General features: G+C 42.4%; 2 protein-coding genes across 5 annotated transcripts in view; both read right to left on the reverse strand.

Annotated features, from left to right (window-relative positions):
• cep170ba (centrosomal protein 170Ba) overlaps positions 1–2,176 on the reverse strand; it is a 33,935-nt gene extending 31,759 nt beyond the window's left edge. For all 4 annotated transcript variants that reach the window (XM_080750544.1, XM_080750543.1, XM_080750545.1 and 1 more), the window contains exons 1-2: positions 2,037–2,176; positions 446–586 (exon numbers count right to left, since the gene is read on the reverse strand). In XM_080750544.1, coding sequence (XP_080606670.1) covers positions 446–550 — 105 coding nt within the window. In that variant the 5' untranslated portion in view covers positions 551–586; positions 2,037–2,176. The remainder of the gene's footprint in view (positions 1–445; positions 587–2,036) is intronic.
• Positions 2,177–10,875: 8,699 nt separating this feature from the next.
• The window catches only part of akt1 (v-akt murine thymoma viral oncogene homolog 1), a 79,632-nt gene continuing 73,838 nt past the window's right edge, over positions 10,876–16,669 (reverse strand). The window contains exons 12-14 of the mRNA XM_080750033.1: positions 15,890–15,977; positions 13,692–13,794; positions 10,876–11,000 (exon numbers count right to left, since the gene is read on the reverse strand). Coding sequence (XP_080606159.1) covers positions 10,921–11,000; positions 13,692–13,794; positions 15,890–15,977 — 271 coding nt within the window. The 3' untranslated portion in view covers positions 10,876–10,920. The remainder of the gene's footprint in view (positions 11,001–13,691; positions 13,795–15,889; positions 15,978–16,669) is intronic.

The following is a 16,669-nucleotide window of genomic DNA, read 5'->3' on the forward strand; positions in this document are numbered from 1 at the left end:
GGAAAGTACAAACAACCGCTTCTGCGGCAACAGGATTTTTTTTGTGTGTGAGGAGAAGGCAACATATAAAGACTCCTCAGGAATTCCAACAGACACCATGGAGAAAAACAGTCTCTGGAATGCACCAAACAGCATTTTGTGTCACTGACGCAAACTTGCCAGGGGCAATTCTCTGAAAGTCACATTCGCCATTTGCACATTCATAGAAACGCACACTTCTCAAGCTCACTATAGGCTGCACCCGCCAACACTTCACACACCTATGTGACAGTCTGTCAGCCAGAAGCCAGTTTGTCTGAAGCATATATTTCCAAAGCTTGAACGCTATGGTTAAGTATTGATATGACGTGTTGCTGGTATTTGCAGTGTAAACATAAGACGTCATCTCCAATGCTGTCATTAACAGGACACACGCCCTCTCTCTTACAGAACGTCAGTGTCTCACCTGTAGCATTAGCTCACAATCCTCCCGGCCCACGAATATCATCTCCCGTGGCAACCGGTGGCGTGTGCCGGAGCTGCTGACCAGGAACCATGACGTCACACTCATCTTGCCTGGGCCACGACTCAGAGACGTCTTAACATCCTGGGGACAGAGACAGACAGACAGGAGAGAAATTATGGCAAAAGCAATGGCATTCTCCAAACGGTAACCAGAAGGCTCGGCCCGAAAAACACACTCGCTCCCATTTTCTCCGTGGACCCCAGGTTCTTGTCTTTGTTTTACTGAGGTTAGGGTTAGGAATAAGGTTAGGTTTAGGAGTAGTTTTACTGAGGTTACGTTTTGGAAATAAGGTTAGTTTTACTGAGGTTGCGTTTAGGAATACCTGCAGGTGACCATTAAGAGGTTGCTGGATTTGACCCGGGGCGAGCATGTTTTGGGACGCGCGTTCTTGTATTCCGCCAAACAGCACAGGTGGGGTGGGCTGGGCTGAGCCTTCATGTGACACTATTTGAGTGTCACCGGTGGCATGTGTCCTGACACGTTCAGATGGTCGTTCAATAGAATACCAGTGGTGTCAGACAATGCTTGCATGAATAGCCCCGCTCCTGACAACATGCCACAATATAATGCACACGGTTAAGCTCTGCGTTAGGTTAGGCTTGTTGATGCAACCCGTTTGTCCGTGCATTGAACAGTGTGTTCTAAAGCTGTCGCCCTCATAATAGTCAAATAATCGATTAACCAGTCAGTTTGGTCTTAAGTTGAACAAGACTTTGTTAGTTGATTAGTAGAATGTAATGATATACAAGCCTTTGATTCTTCCAGTCTATAAGTAAGAAGCCAGTTGTGAAATCTAGATTAGAATGTTCAGTTCTCAACCTCACCATCCTGAAAAGCCTGGTCTCTGCTAGCCTTAGAATGACTGTTATTACATGGCCTACATGTATGTGACAGCCATCCTAGGGCTAGGTCTCTTCCTGATTGTATGCAGCAAGATCTATCGATTAAATCAAATAACCCTTTAGTCGACACATTCCTGTGACTATTTAGTCGAGTAAGCATTGCTTTAGTGGAGAAGAGCTCTTGGTGTAATCACTGTTTGTTGAACTACCAGGTGTCATTACATGATATCCTGAGACACAAACACACACACACACACACACACACACACACACACACACACACACACACACACACACACACACACAGATATAGACACAACATGAAGGTAAACACTCCTCTCTCACAACATCTGGATTAAAGGTTAATAACATCATGCATTGACCTGATGCAAAGTAACACACAGGTGCCTTATCTGAGGCAGGACCATTGAATTACTTCCTTCCTGTATGTATGTACCTTTCAAACATGGATGCTTGGCGATATTAAGAGCCACAATTCTGCTTTATTACGCTACCTGGCTGGCTGGTGGTGGCAGACAGTAACAGCATTCGAACATAATAGCGACATTTAGGTAAACCTTAAGGACATTGTGTGATAATATCACCCCTGCTAGATAGAAACAAGGCTGGGTATTATTTAATCCTGCTTTTTCGGCTCCACACACAACACAAGGACACATACAACTTACCTTTAAAGCAAGCTCGAGCGCTTTCTTCTTCAGAGAAGCCAGGGTTTAATGTAGGTGAAATGGTGGAATTCGTCGACGCTTCTCCGACAACAAGAATATACAAAAATAACCGGGACAGGTAAAAAATGACAACGACAACGTCTTGTTTCATGAAGGAATGACAAGCGAAGCAGAGCGTCCAGTATCAACACCTCCTCCTCCTCTGCGGTGACGTAGCCAGCGGCGTCAGTTCAGAAAAAACTAAGGTATGGCAACATGACTGGTGTCTTGCACGCGCCCTCGCGCGCGTGCAAGACACCAGTCATGTTGCCATACCTTAGCAACAGGCACGGTTACAGTACATTTTATTATTTTCCCCTGTGGCCAAGCAGGTATGGCAACTGCCATAGCTTGCCATACCCAATTGACGCCTCTGGACGTAGCTCCGCTCCAGCCGTTCCCATCAAGTGCATTTGGGGTGCGTTCGATTCAAGGCACGGTGGTGGTTTTTTGTGTTTTACGACGTACACTACTGTTGTTCAACGTCCGATTGGAGCGACGAAAGACACCATTCAAACAAACACACTCCTTTACAATGGAATGGAATAAGGGCATTCCTAAAATGTTCGCTCATTTTACAGCTTATAGCCTAGCCCTAGACACAGAGTTCACACACACACACACACACACACACACACACACACACACACACACACACACACACACACACACACACACACACACACACACACACACACACACACACACACATACATATATATATATTACATGTTTACAAATAGATAAAGTTATTTAGCTCATTGATATAGACAGTGATGTTTTAATAAAACACTTGGATGTGTGCAAGCATGCAAGCTCATATTGCCAACTAACTTGTATAATTTCTGAATTTCACCATATTTTATAATTGTGATATTTTTGCTGATTTCCGTTGGTGATACTGTGCGATTTAATAATGAAACAGCTTATATTTTCTTTTCAAAGGAGTACTCCTACAGCATTCACATACTCTCCACTAGATGTCACCCAACGCCCATGTTAATGACTTGAAGAAAATTGACATTCTAGCCTATATGGCATATATTATTGATTGATTGATTGATTGATTGATTGATTGATTGATTGATTGATTGATTTAATACTTTATTAACAGTTTGCATTTTGTACAAGGTTGGCCTACACAAAGTTGTTAAAATGATAACACATAAAGCCCTAGGGGCTTGTTTCCATTGTGGTCAGAAACCTGTGTATTCAATTCATTAAGACATTAAAAGACAAGACATCATAATCATCACTAGTAGCAATGAACTTATATACAGTGAAAATGGGGGGGTTTTGAAGGAGGGTAAGGATCACACTTTCTGATTTGTTGGGAGGGCATTACAATTTTTTTGTTGGCATAGCATTAACTTAATGATTTGACCCCATGCATGTTTTGTGCTGAGAGCTCCCTCTGGTGTTGCGTCCTTAAAAACAGATATGTGTCCATTCTGTTTGTCCTCTCTGGTTTAGTTCACACTTGATTGACTTAAACCCTATTTTGTCCCCCAAACCAAACAGTCCAGTTTGGTATTAGGGAGACTGAGACTTGTATCGGCCTAGCCGATAAACTGTCTGTGTTTGTCAAGGCAAGTCAGGTCATCTAGGTTGAGAATGAGCCACGGTTTCCAAGAGATTCATAAATTCAAATTACTGATTTGTCAGTGTGAACACTGTTTAATATAGTGCTAATGTCATTATAATGCTAATTCATTATACTGTAGTGAACAATTAACAAATAAGGAAACAAAAATATATATTTAAAATATAGACTAAATAGAATATTGTATAGGCTATGGCAGTAGCAGCCCCTGTCATATTGATCTCGATTGACTGGTCTAGATCACTGCTTATGCACATGGGGTCCAGAAACCAGCAAGAGTCCGTGGGGAGGTTCCGGGAGGTTCCCAGCTAATTTTTAATAATTAGAAACCAAATGGACACTTACAGGTATTTAAATCAAATATTTAACATTTGTACACTCTCAGAGTTAAACGATCACTGAGGGATTTAACAGTGTATATTGGGGTCCCACAGAGATCGTATCAAATAGGCCGGGGCCTGTGGCCTAATTCATATCAAACTGGGGGTCCTTGAAATTAGAAAGGTTGAGATGATGAAGCGAGCGACAAACTCCCCACACAGCACAGCACAGCACAGCACAGCACAGCAGCGCCATTGCTCAAGGGACCACAGGGACAGGGTCCCATGAGAGAGCATGCAGTGCATTGTGGGTCCGTGTGTCTGCGGCCAGGTGAGGAGTCAGGGACGTGCTGGGCCCCTGATTCAGCCCGGGAAAAAGAGTTGGAGAGGCCCTCATTGCGCGCTATAGAGAGAGATCTCTCTCTATAGCGCTGCTGCTAGTCAAAGATTTGTGACAAGCCAGTGAGCCAATCAGCCAATTACATGAGTTATATTTCGTCGTTGTCGGGTGGAAACCTTGTATGTCCAAAACCGTATTTATCATTTTAAAAATGATTTAAACTAGTGAAAACAGCCGATCTACAAGCACACAACGCCTCGCACTGCGAGGCGTTGTGTGCTTGTAGATAGATCTGCTGTGTTCACTACTTTTGTGCAAACAGTTTAATTTTTACTTTTGTGCAAACAGTTTAATCTTTTCCAAATGGCAGGCCTGGACCGGCCCAGGAATTAAGCGGCCGTTCAGGAGTTGTCCCGCTTTTCCCAATGGACAGCACGTCCCTGTGAGGAGTGGTTCGGTTGTCAGGTGAGTGTCACACTGGGCCGAGCCGCGGTCCAGCCGCGAGGCCCAGCAGCACTGCGAGGCTGGCCCACATCAGACAGACTGGGAGCCCTAAGCTGTCAACATCTGCTCCAGAGACGCTACCATCTGCCCCGGGCCCACAGGGGAACATCCCCTCCATCTCACACCAGCTGCACAGCCACACAGTACACACCAACCTGAGCAACCCTGCAGAGCCAAAACCACACAGTCCACGTAAAAGTCCTGCATCATTTATATTTACAATTTAGGCGTTTGGCAAGTGAGCAACTTAGAATTAGCAGTGGTGGTGGGAAGTAAATTGACTCAAGTATTACTTGAGTATTTTGAAGTATACTTTATGAGCATTTAATTGAAAAAACCTCTGCTCCACTACAGCTCAGAGGTAAATAGGCTATTGTATTTTTACTCCAATACAATTATTTGAGAGTTTTAGTTACTTTGTAGATGTACTGTATACTATTAATACAAAACAATTACAATCAGACCAACTTTATCAGCTGTAACATTAAAGTGAAGGACACATTTATGCATTGCTTATTACAATCCAATAATAATAACATAAATAGGCCACCGCACTTGCAATTTCCCAGAATTGCACATTTCTAGTTTATTGCGACCGAAGGTTGCAGTTTAGCATGTCACTGACTGTCTGTCTGGACGTGTACACTTTTGGGATCTCCATGTATGGGCATAAAAGGGACTTGTATGTTGTGATGTCATGGGAACCACTCTAACAGAATCCCTTTTATGCCCATATATGGAGATCCCTGATGTCATCAATATTAAGCCCATATATTACAGGACTTCATATGGGAATGCTCATATATGGAGGAAGACAGCCCGTATCTGTGTGGCTCCATATAAGGGATTCTGTTAGAGTGGTTCCCATGACATCACAGTGATGTCAAAACGTGATGTCAGAGCGGCAAACCCATAGACCGTAAAAAAGTGTACAGTCCAGTACAGACACACAGTCAGCATGTGCCGTTTCACATACAAAACAGCGACCTTCGGTCGCAATCAACAATTAAACTGGGGACCCCCTGGAACTCTCCGCGCCCCAAGCACCGCCCCCTGACCACTTGAAACCTCTCACATGACAAAACAATGAGCCACCTAAGTTATCGTTAAGACCTTTTATTTCATCAATTTGAAAGGAAACAGTAAAAACAGTGTACAAAGTTTATATTATTTGTTTACTAAAGCTGGTGTCCTCTGTCTCAGGAATATGGTAGAAGAAGCAGGTACAAAAAAGACGAAATAAAAAATAAAAGTATAAAATGCATTTCCCTATTTTCAGAGGGTGACAGCAAAGGGTGAGTGTGCATAGGATTAAGAAACAATCAGATTCAGAAATTGAACAAAAAAAAGAGGTTTGTTTGCGAACTATCGAAGTGAAAACAATACAGTAAAAACCATTACATTCAACAACGTGTGATGCACTTATGAGTAATGATTATCAGTCCTTTTGAAAAACGACAACACTGCAGTGTTCTGGAAACTTTGAAATGTCACGGTACATTACTTTGAAACGAAATTTCTCAATTTCCAAGATTCTTAGTTTAAGGGGAATAATGAAAAAAAATCCTTATTTCAGGTCACAATTCAATTCACATCCAAAAAGAAACAACTTTTTTAGTCTTTACCATGCGTAAAGTCCAAGTAAAAGTCCAAATACAATCATTTTTTGGGGGGCAACAAAGTGCATATCATTGGCACGGTCCAACTCATTTTTTAGTTCTATGTTGGTTTCATATAAATAACTCCCAAACCTTATGAAGTGATGGAATCCCACCCTCCCTCCCCATAGCAGATCAAAGACTCTGTATGTTACAGTATGTTCCCCTGAAACTCTGTTTACTCGCAGAGAATTCCTAAAGAAGCATAATATGATATAAACTGACCTCACTGAGGCTGCAGGCAGAGCACTGGGAGAGGAACCCCAATACTGTATTTCTAGGACAGTGGTCCTCAATCCTTTTCCATGCATGTCAAGGACAGGGGTGTCGCACCAAATTCTGGGCCCTGGGTACAAGGATTCGCTGCATTATTTTGTGCTTTAACTATTGAAAAATAGCAGATATACAAGCTCACAGTGCGGCACCGAGTGCCGCGCTGCGAGCTCGTAGATCTGCTATTTTTGAAAAAATCGTGAACATTTTGTGCAAGTCTTTGAAGGTTTTTTTTGAAAAACCTATGTTTCTATGTCAGTGGTGCTCAAACCTTTTCATGTTAAGGACCCCCAAAATATTTAGTTCCGGGGACCCCCCCAGAAGCAAAATTTGAGTTACAAATGTTCGCTTAAAAAATACAATCTATATTCAAAGATTTGCACACATTTTCACGACTTTTCAAAAATAGCAGATCTACAAGCTCGCAGCGCGGCACTCGGTGCCACGCTGTGAGCTTGTATATTTAGCTATTTTTCAATAGCTAAAATATAAAACAATGAAGGCCCCTCCACCTTGGGCCCTAGTAACTCAGTCACACTTCACTTTTTAAACGTATAAACTTTTGTTTATACGTTTAAAAAAAAAACATATTTTTCTTAAAAATCTATCTAGCTGATTTCAAATATTCGCTTCAAGTAGAGTTAAAGTGGTTAAACATATTTTGATGCTATATTAAAAAACTTTAGCTGGGGACCCCCAGTTTGGACCACACTTTGAGAACCACTGTTCTAGAGAAGAAAAAAACAACAACATCCCAGCGAAGAGCGGAGGCTCTGATTCGACAGAGAGCGAGAGAGAGAGAGACAGACAGACAGAGAGAGAAGGTGCTCTGCTTGGACAGAGCACACAATTGGTACCTAAATACCCCAGAGAAACACACAAGAAAGCCCTGCATGTCAATTAACCACTTAAGCCCACGTTCCAAAAATTGCGCAAATAGCCGATCTACGTGTTGTGACCTTGTAGATCGGCTATTTTTAGAGTTTTTGCCCATCGTGACATGACCCAAAATGGAGACACCAGGTTGAAAAGTGGTTAAACTCCCCCAGAGTATCACAATGGACCCGTGTAAGGGTCACTCTTCACACTCTCAAGAGTTAAATTAACGCTAAGGATTCTGCTGTGCAGGAGGTGTTAACACAGCATTCAGTCCGGAAGGCATCTTGTACTAAAGCACTTACTTCAGAGATGCTGGGAAAAACCTTTAAAAAAAACACACATTTAGACCCGGAAGGCATCTGTGTCACTTTAGATTAGATTAGAACACTCTTTAACTGTTATTTTATATTTTAGCTATTCAAAAATAGCAGATATACAAGCTCATAGCGTGGCACTGAGTGCAGCACTATGTAGATCTGCTATTTTTGAAAAATCATGACAATTTAATCCTTCTCTGTTTTTTTGAAAACTAATGTTTCTATCATCAGTGGTTCTCAAACTTTTTATGTCAAGGACCCCCCAAATGTATTTGACCCTGCATCTCAAAATATTTTGTTCCGGGGACCCCCAGAAGCAAACATTTGAGTTACAAATTTTAAAAATATAAATATTCAAAGATTTGCACAAATTGCCATGATTTTTCAAAAATCTGATCTACAAGCTCATGGCGTGGCACAGAGTGCCGTACTATGAGCTTGTATATCTGCTATTTCTAAATAGCTTAAGTATCATTGTTGTGCCGCACTGCCGGGGTGTTTCCTTGCAGAAACATATCCCTCTGGCTGTATTTTGGTTCTGTTCCACTGTTTATGTTGACATTCCACTGTTTATGTTGACATTCATCCCTTGGAGGGACGTTTTTGTCAGGGGGAGCTGGCCAGAGCTCTTAATTGCTCCCTTTGAACTTCAGAGGGGTTGTGCACTGGGGTAATTGATTGGGCCATAAAAGTGTCAAGTGCTAGTTAGTGATCTCTCGTATCAATGAAAGCGTCAAAGACAACTACCTGTTTGATGCCTGTCATAGAGGGAAGGGGGAATGTGTTTGCGTACACATAAGTGGCGTTTCCATAAAGCCACTTAATGCGCATTAACGGCTTATTTCGCGAAATCTTTTTATGGAAACACTTCAAAATGCGAATAAACTTTCATTATCAGCAAAAGAAATTATCCGCTTGGAGGCGGCGGATTTTGAGGCTTTATCGAATAAACTAAATGCGCATTTGTGAATGGAAACGGGTCAGACAATAAATGCGAATAAGATATGACGTTCTGGTCCATATCGTCCTCCTATAACACTTTCCCCCGCCGCTTAATTAACCTCCATTGTATAGCGTTAGCCTATAAAACAATACATACAGGATGCAGTCTGCCCGGAGGACTCAACTGGGCGCACTTTCTCCGCGGCGGTGCGTCGCGACCGGCTCTGGGTTGGGATGCGTGTGCAGCGAGTCACAGCAGTGCCCTCAAGTCTCTCGGTCTGAAAAAATCAGCCCCATCCCAGCTCTGTGCACTGTGTGCAAGCCCGCGGGAAGTGTTTACAGCACGTCGGTCAGACGGACCCAGGCAGGATCTCCCAAGAATCGCATTTCACCAGTTTAATGGAAACGGGCTAAATTTGCTTTGTCTTCTTAATGCGCATTTCTGATAATTCGCTTCCCTAATTCGAATACGTTTATGGAAACATGGCTACAAACTTGCCTAGTTCCCCTTTAAGTATAAGGAAATGGTTAAAGTGGTTCTAATCGAAAGAGAGGCAGATGCGTTACAGGTCTGAATGGGTTAAATGGGTGTTGGAATAGGCAACCAGAAACGATGTGTCTCTTGGTGAATACAAACATGGAGAACAACAGGGTTGTGCAAACAGCTTTCATACCACTTTCATAACGATTCTTCTCAGATTGGGCAATCAATCATCATATCAGACTGTATTCCACAACCACTTCACATATTGTAATGACATCATTGAGATCTGTTGGTGTCTTTGTTTGGTAACATACTCAAATTGGGTTAGGAAATCATTAATAAATATCCCTTCTACAAGTTGACTTTTCAGTTTCAGGGAGAATCACGTTCTGCAACAAGTCACTATGCAGATATTTTTGATTTTATTTGATATGGTACATTCATTTTTCTTTTAAGCCAAACATGATTCGAAGACAAGCCCATGAGGGTAAAACGGGCCGCTTTAGCTGAAGGTAACATGATTTTTGAACACACAACGTATATAATCATTGGTCTCACATCTATGCTGTTGGTCCACTGTATGCCACGTTGTCCACTTTAAAGGACAACTTTAGTTTTTTACAACAAGGGTTCATGTTTTAGATTGTAATTAGAGAAAAGCAAAGATGAGTGTTAAAAGGTTTTAATTTACTGCTTTCTATCTTTTTAGCCATTTTAGCGAGTTTGATTTCAGTGGGTGGGGGCATGCGTACAAGTGGCTAAATGTGACTTTTTAGACACAATAAGCACATTCCCAATATACACCGCAATCTTTCATGGTTGGATGTGACTTATGGGGGCTAGTAGTGTTACTGTAAATAGTAATAAAGAATTTGTCGGCTCATGGTGTCTAAAAAGACACATTTAGCCACTTGCACGCATGCCCCCACTCATTGATATCAAACTCGCTAAAATGGATAAAACGATAGAAAGAAGTAAATGAAAACATTTTAACACTCATCTTTTCTTTTCTCTAATTGCAATCTAAAATATGAACCCTTGTTGTAAAAAGGGTCCTTAAACGGTCGATTCATTATCAACTGGTTCATTTATTATTATTATTTTAATACAAGATGCCCCTTCTGCAAATTCACAGCAACGGTCTAATTTGTGAAGAAGAATACCGCTTCCCTATTCGGCGTGGTCGGTGGTGCGTGGACACCTGTTTCTGTACACAGCGTTAACGAGCAGGAAAACGCAGGGTAGTGTTTATCTGTTCCAAAAAGGCCACACAAAAACAGCCACAGTTTTTTTTTTCTTTGTTTGTCTAGTATTTCCTCCTTCCTGTAAAACCGAACTGGCGGATCGTAATAGAATATCCACCAAAGGTATTTGTAGACAATGCGGGGAGGAGAGAGAGGGCCGTGGCCCCAAGTCTTTCAGCGTTCAGTCGGAGGGTGGAGGAGGGGGGTTGGGTTGGGGGGGGGGGGGGGGGGGGGGGTTGAAAGGGAGATGAGATGGGAGGAATGTGTGTGTGTACGCTTGTTCAGGCCGTCCCGCTGGCCGAGTAGGAGAACTGCGGGAAATGTGGCCGCCTCTCGCTGTCGTAGGGCTCCATGCTGTCATCTAGGAGGGAGAGAGAGAGAGAGAGAGAGAGAGAGAGAGAGAGAGAGAGAGAGAGAGAGAGAGAGAGAGGGAAGGGGTTAAGTTGGATCACAGTAGTAGTAAATTAACAAATTCAATCCGTCCTTCCGCCCTGTGGTAGTAGATCACACTGGTGGAAAAAGTACTCACATATTTCACTCAAGTAAAAGTATCAATACTGCAGTATAGAAATACTCTGTTGCAAGAAAAAGTCCGGAATTCAAAATGAACTTGAGTAAAAGTACGAAAGTATTGGCATCAAAATGTCCTTAAAAGTACCAAGAAAAGTGAAAGTACAAAATGTTTGAAAATAGCAGATCTACAAGCTCACAAGAGCTTGTAGATCGGCTATTTTCAAATAGCCAGGTATAAAATAGTGTGGTTAAAGTGGTTAATGTGTGTTTTATAATATTATAATTTATATCTGCAAAGTAACTAGTAACTATTTCATTCATTTTCAAATGAATGTAGTGGAGTAAAAGTACAATATTTGGATCCAAGATGTTGTGGAGTAGAAGTAAAAGTACTGGAAATCGGAAATACTCAAGTAAAGTACAAATACCTCAAAATTTTACTTAAGTAAATGTACTTAGTTACTTTCCACCTCTAGATCACAGTAGTAGTAATGAACAAATTCAATCCATCCTTCCGCTCTGTGGTAGTAGCTCAGTGTTATTACATTTATTAATAACAATAGTGATATTTATCTATTCAATATTGTGATCAGGAAGTTGATAACGCTGACTAGCATGCTTATGGAGAGAGAGAGCAAGAGATCGAGAGAGAGAGAGAGAGAGAGAGAGATGGACGGAGGGGAGACTTGGTAAAGTTGGGTACAACTCTTTCATGTCTCTGGATCTCCAGGAGAGGGCAGAGTGCTCTCAGGAGAGTCAGGGATACCTGTGGAATAGTTAGTCAAATCATTGTCACCCCCCCCCCCCCCCCCCCACCAGCGTCAACTCCAGCACCCAGGGGTGTCGCACCAAACTCTGGGCCCTGAGTACAAGGATTCACTCACATTTTGTTCTTTAACTATTGAAAAATAGCAGATATACAAGCTCACAGTGCAGCACCAAGTGCCATGCTGCGAGCTTGTAGATCTGCTATTTGTTTTAAATCGTGACAATTTGTGCAAGTCTTTGAATATTTCAAATAATTTTCCTTCCAAGGTTTTTTGGAAAAACCTATGTTTCTATGTCAATGGAGCTCAAACCTTTTCATGTGAAGGACCCCCAAAATCATATGTATTTGGCCACGGACCCCCATCTCAAAATATATAGTTCCAGGGACCCCAAGAAGCAAAATTTGAGTTACAAATGTTCGCTTATAAAATACATATTAAAAGATTTGCACACATTTTCACGACTTTTAAAAAATAGCAGATCTACGAGCTCGCTCACAGCGCTCTGTGAACTTGTATATCTGCAATTTTTCAATACCTAAATTATAAAATAATTAAGGCCCTAGTCACTCAGTCCCACTTTTCCCCCCCTTGTGACGCCCCTGAAAATCATTGTCACACCCCCAACCCACCAGTGTCAACTCCAGCACCACTATCATTCCCGCCACACCATGCAAGATGTGCTGGGGCGTCACACCATGCAACCATTTGAATTCAAAAGGGATTAAGTGCGTGGGGCGACACGTTCTCTCATGAGCCGACCGGCAACAAAGTTTTAATTAATTGGAACTGAAACTTCTGAAATAAATATGGTACCTGGCTTGAGTGGCTGAAAGTAACTGAAGGTTTCATAGTTCTCTCTAACATTCTAAATATATTCTCAGAGGGTGTGGGGGTTATAATACGTGTCAGAAGGCAATAACAATTACAAATACTCTCGGAAGTTAGACAATTTATGATTCCTGTGCACTTCATACTGATGTTCGGTCTGATACAGAATAGTTGCTTGGTGTGAGTGCACAGTGTGTGTCCTCCCCAGGTGTGTATTGATTCAGTTTATTGTCACTCCGATGCCCGGTCAGGTACATGCATCTGAAAATCTTAAGCTGGGAACCTCCTTCATCACAGTAAAAACAACAGCTTAAAACAGGGGTCTTCAATGTTTTCAGGCCAAGGACCCCTTAGTGAGAGAGAGATGAAGCAGGGACCGCCACTAGATTCCACATAGTTTCATCTTTTGACAGCACAATCATCAATGTATTTTGGATTCATGTCAATTTGTGTTTTCAGATATTTAACCACTTGAACCGTCAATACTTAATAAAGTTGATTTTCCACTCTGTACTTAGTGTGCTCTTTTTCCCCTCTATACCAAACCTCTTTGCCGAAAATAGCCGATCTACAAGCTCACAACGCCTCGCGCTGCGAGGCGTTGTGAGCTTGTAGATGTGCTATTTTTGGCAAAAGTTCTCAGAATAAGGACACTAGGGTTCAAGTGGTTAATATAAAAAAGGAGTTACCCCCTATAGTAACTCCCCCTGTTGAAGACCCTTGGCTTAAAACAAGATAATAAAAGAAGACACAACCCAACAACAGCACACCAGTAAAAGTATGCGCACGTGTGTGTGTATGTGTGTGTGTGTGTGTGTGTGTGTGTGTGTGTGTGTGTGTGTGTGTGTGTGTGTGTGTGTGTGTGTGTGTGTGTGTGTGTGTGTGTGTGTGTGTGTGTGTGTGTGTGTGTGTGCGCGCGCACGCATGTATGTATCCGTTACCTTGTCCGGGAGGTGTTATAGTGATGGTCTGTCCTGTGAACTCTTCATCGAAATAGCGTGTGTCTGTCTCTGAGGTAACCTGGGGCTTGAAGGGTGGGACCAACTGTTGGTGCAGAGGGGACACATGAGGACATTATCACATCAGTGCTGTCAATCACTGCTGGCAACAGTTGTGGGCCTGGTGACATCTACAGTACAAGGACTCTTGGCGGTGTCACATGCTCAGATGTTTGAGCTCGCTTGCTATCCCCTCCCTTTAATGCAGTGGTTCTCAAACCTTTTCATGTCAAGGACCCCCCCCCCCCAATTGACACTTACTAGCCCCGCGGACCCCCATTTGAAAAGATATGCCAGAGACCCCCGTAAGAGAAGATTTTTACGGCTATAGCAGTGATTCCCTAGCCTCGTAAACCAGCCTCCTCCAGAAATCTGATTCCCGACCATTTTAATTTCAAGGACCCCCAGTTTGAGATGCAGTTCAGGCTACAGACCCCCATTTTCAGGGGTCAGGCTACAGACCCCTGAAAAACATTCTTTGTTTTGCCAAATAGCAATTCAGTTTGAGTGACATCATTATTACAACATTTTCAGTGTCAATATAATGGAATGTCAAAAAAACAAACATTCAGAAGCTAAGAAATTCGCATTCCATTCCACTTCCAGAATCTTAAGCTTGTTGCTGGTTTGTAAAATGTTACGTTGGACGATACATCTGAATGGAGTACCAGGGAGATCCCATGCTGCTGTAGCCGTGAGACTCAAGGTTTACTCCTTTGGAAGTTACATTAACAACAGTGATCAGCTTGATGTGTGCATCTTCAACACAGTGTCTTTGCGCTGGAGGAAGTTGCTCCCAGTCACAAATGGAAGAGGAGAACGTCCACTTGACGTTCCATCCAGACGCTGCTACCACACAGCTGTGCTTATTGAAGACATCGTCTACATTTGGGGAGGGAAGCCTTACTGCAGCGTGCTTTATGCATTTGATGTTGACGCCCACAGATGGAACATGACTATGGTTTCTGGGACTGTTCCAGAAGGGAGGGAGGACCACTCAGCCTGTGTCTTGGGGAAGGTCATGTATGTCTTTGGAGGATGGAACCCACTGACTCGAGGCATCAATGACATCTACAAGTTGGACACCACCTCAATGGTCTGGGCTTTAATCAACACCAATGCACCTGCTTCATTCTGGCACTCTGCCACCATCATTGGGACAAGGATGTTTGTATTTGGGGGCCAAAGGAAGGAGTATGACGACATCAGAATATTTGAAACAGAGACAAACTGCTGGCTGAGCAAACCTTCTGCACAGCTTCTTCCAAAACGCGGTTGGCCTCATTCAGCCTTTGCCTACAATGGAGAGCTGTACATATTGAATGATGGCTCCAGCTATGACCAGAACTTCAATGATCTTTGGAAATTCAGTCAAGAAACGTTCTCCTGGAAGAAGATGAATCCCAAGGGGAAATGCGTGTCTTTAAGCATGTATAGGATTTGCTGTTGCATGGTGGGAGATTGTATAATTCTCTATGGTAACACACCCAATGACCTGTACGTCCTAGACTTGAGTCCTAGTCTTAAGACGCTCTGCAAGCTAGCAGTTATTCAGTACGGTCTGGAACAGTCAGAACTCCCACATGACATCAGGTGGGAACTGGCAGCCATGACTACCAACAACAATTGAAACAATAACAAAGCCCGCACCCCTGAGTTCCCCCCCCCCCCCCCCCCCTATCGATTGTTCACTCCATGGAGGCCCCATCTAATAGTATTTCTATCTCTGAGACCACGATTTATACTGTAAAATCAATGTTAATTTAACTCAGAGTGTAACGGGTCCATTTGGTTCCAAATGTACACTCCCATTAGTTACATACCCATAAGGGTCCATATGGTTCCTAACTATAATTTAGCTGGGGACCCCCTGGAACTCCCTCAAGGACACCTGGGGGTCCCCGGATCCCACTTTGAGAACCAATGCCTTAATGACTGATTTACAGTTTGAGTACGGCGGAGTCGTGTGTCAGAAAATAGACGATTGGTGATACGCTGTGAGCTTGTAGATCGGCTATTTATTTCTGACACGCTACACATACTGTATGTCGTATGACAGGGCATAATCAGGAGGCAAAAGACTCGGCGCAACACAATGACGAGGGGAAGTTGAAGTGAAATAAAGAAATGCAGCAACACACCTTCTTCTCGTAAACGTCTTGCCATTCAATCCCTGCAAAGAACCTGTGCTGCATGATCTCCTTAGCGTCGTCTGGCCCTCCTCCTAACCTGGAACACAAACACCACAGTGGTGGGAAATCAATCAAATCAATACTGAAACATAGAAATACTCAGTTTACAAGTAAAAGTCTGGAATTCAAAATGTACTTTAAAAAAGTACAAAAGTGCTGGCATGAAAACGTACTTTAAAAAAAGGAAAAGTACAACATGTTTGAAAATAGCAGATCTACAAGCCCACAATGCTTTGCGAGCTTGTAGAGCTTGTAGAGGTATAAAATAGTGGTTAATGTGTGTTTTGTAATATTATAATTTATATCTGCAAAGTAACAAGTAACTCAAGTTTTCAAATAATTGTAGTGGAGTAAAAGTATAAGATTTGGCTCTGAGATGTAGGGGAGTAGAAGTAAAAGTATTGTAAAGTGGAAATACTCCAGTACAAAATTGTACTTAAGTACTGTACTTAAGTAAATGTACTTAGTTGCTTTACACTGCAAACACAGCACCAGAAATGATTTGAGACACTTGCATTTGCACAACAAAACGGATTATAATTAAGCTCCAATTCGTAACTTATTTTTACGAATCAAAGATTATTTCAACCAATCTGTAAAGCAGAATATGCTGATACAATATAAATAGCACATGTGCAGTGTTTGGAGGTGGTCTCCCTACTCTGCCTTTGAGACATTTTGACCCTGGTGTCGGATAGGACAGTTGTGAAAATTGTGAAAATAGCAGAT

The sequence above is a fragment of the Nannobrachium achirus genome (genome assembly GCF_963921795.1).
Source record: "Nannobrachium achirus genome assembly, chromosome: 20".
NCBI lineage: Eukaryota > Metazoa > Chordata > Actinopteri > Myctophiformes > Myctophidae > Nannobrachium > Nannobrachium achirus.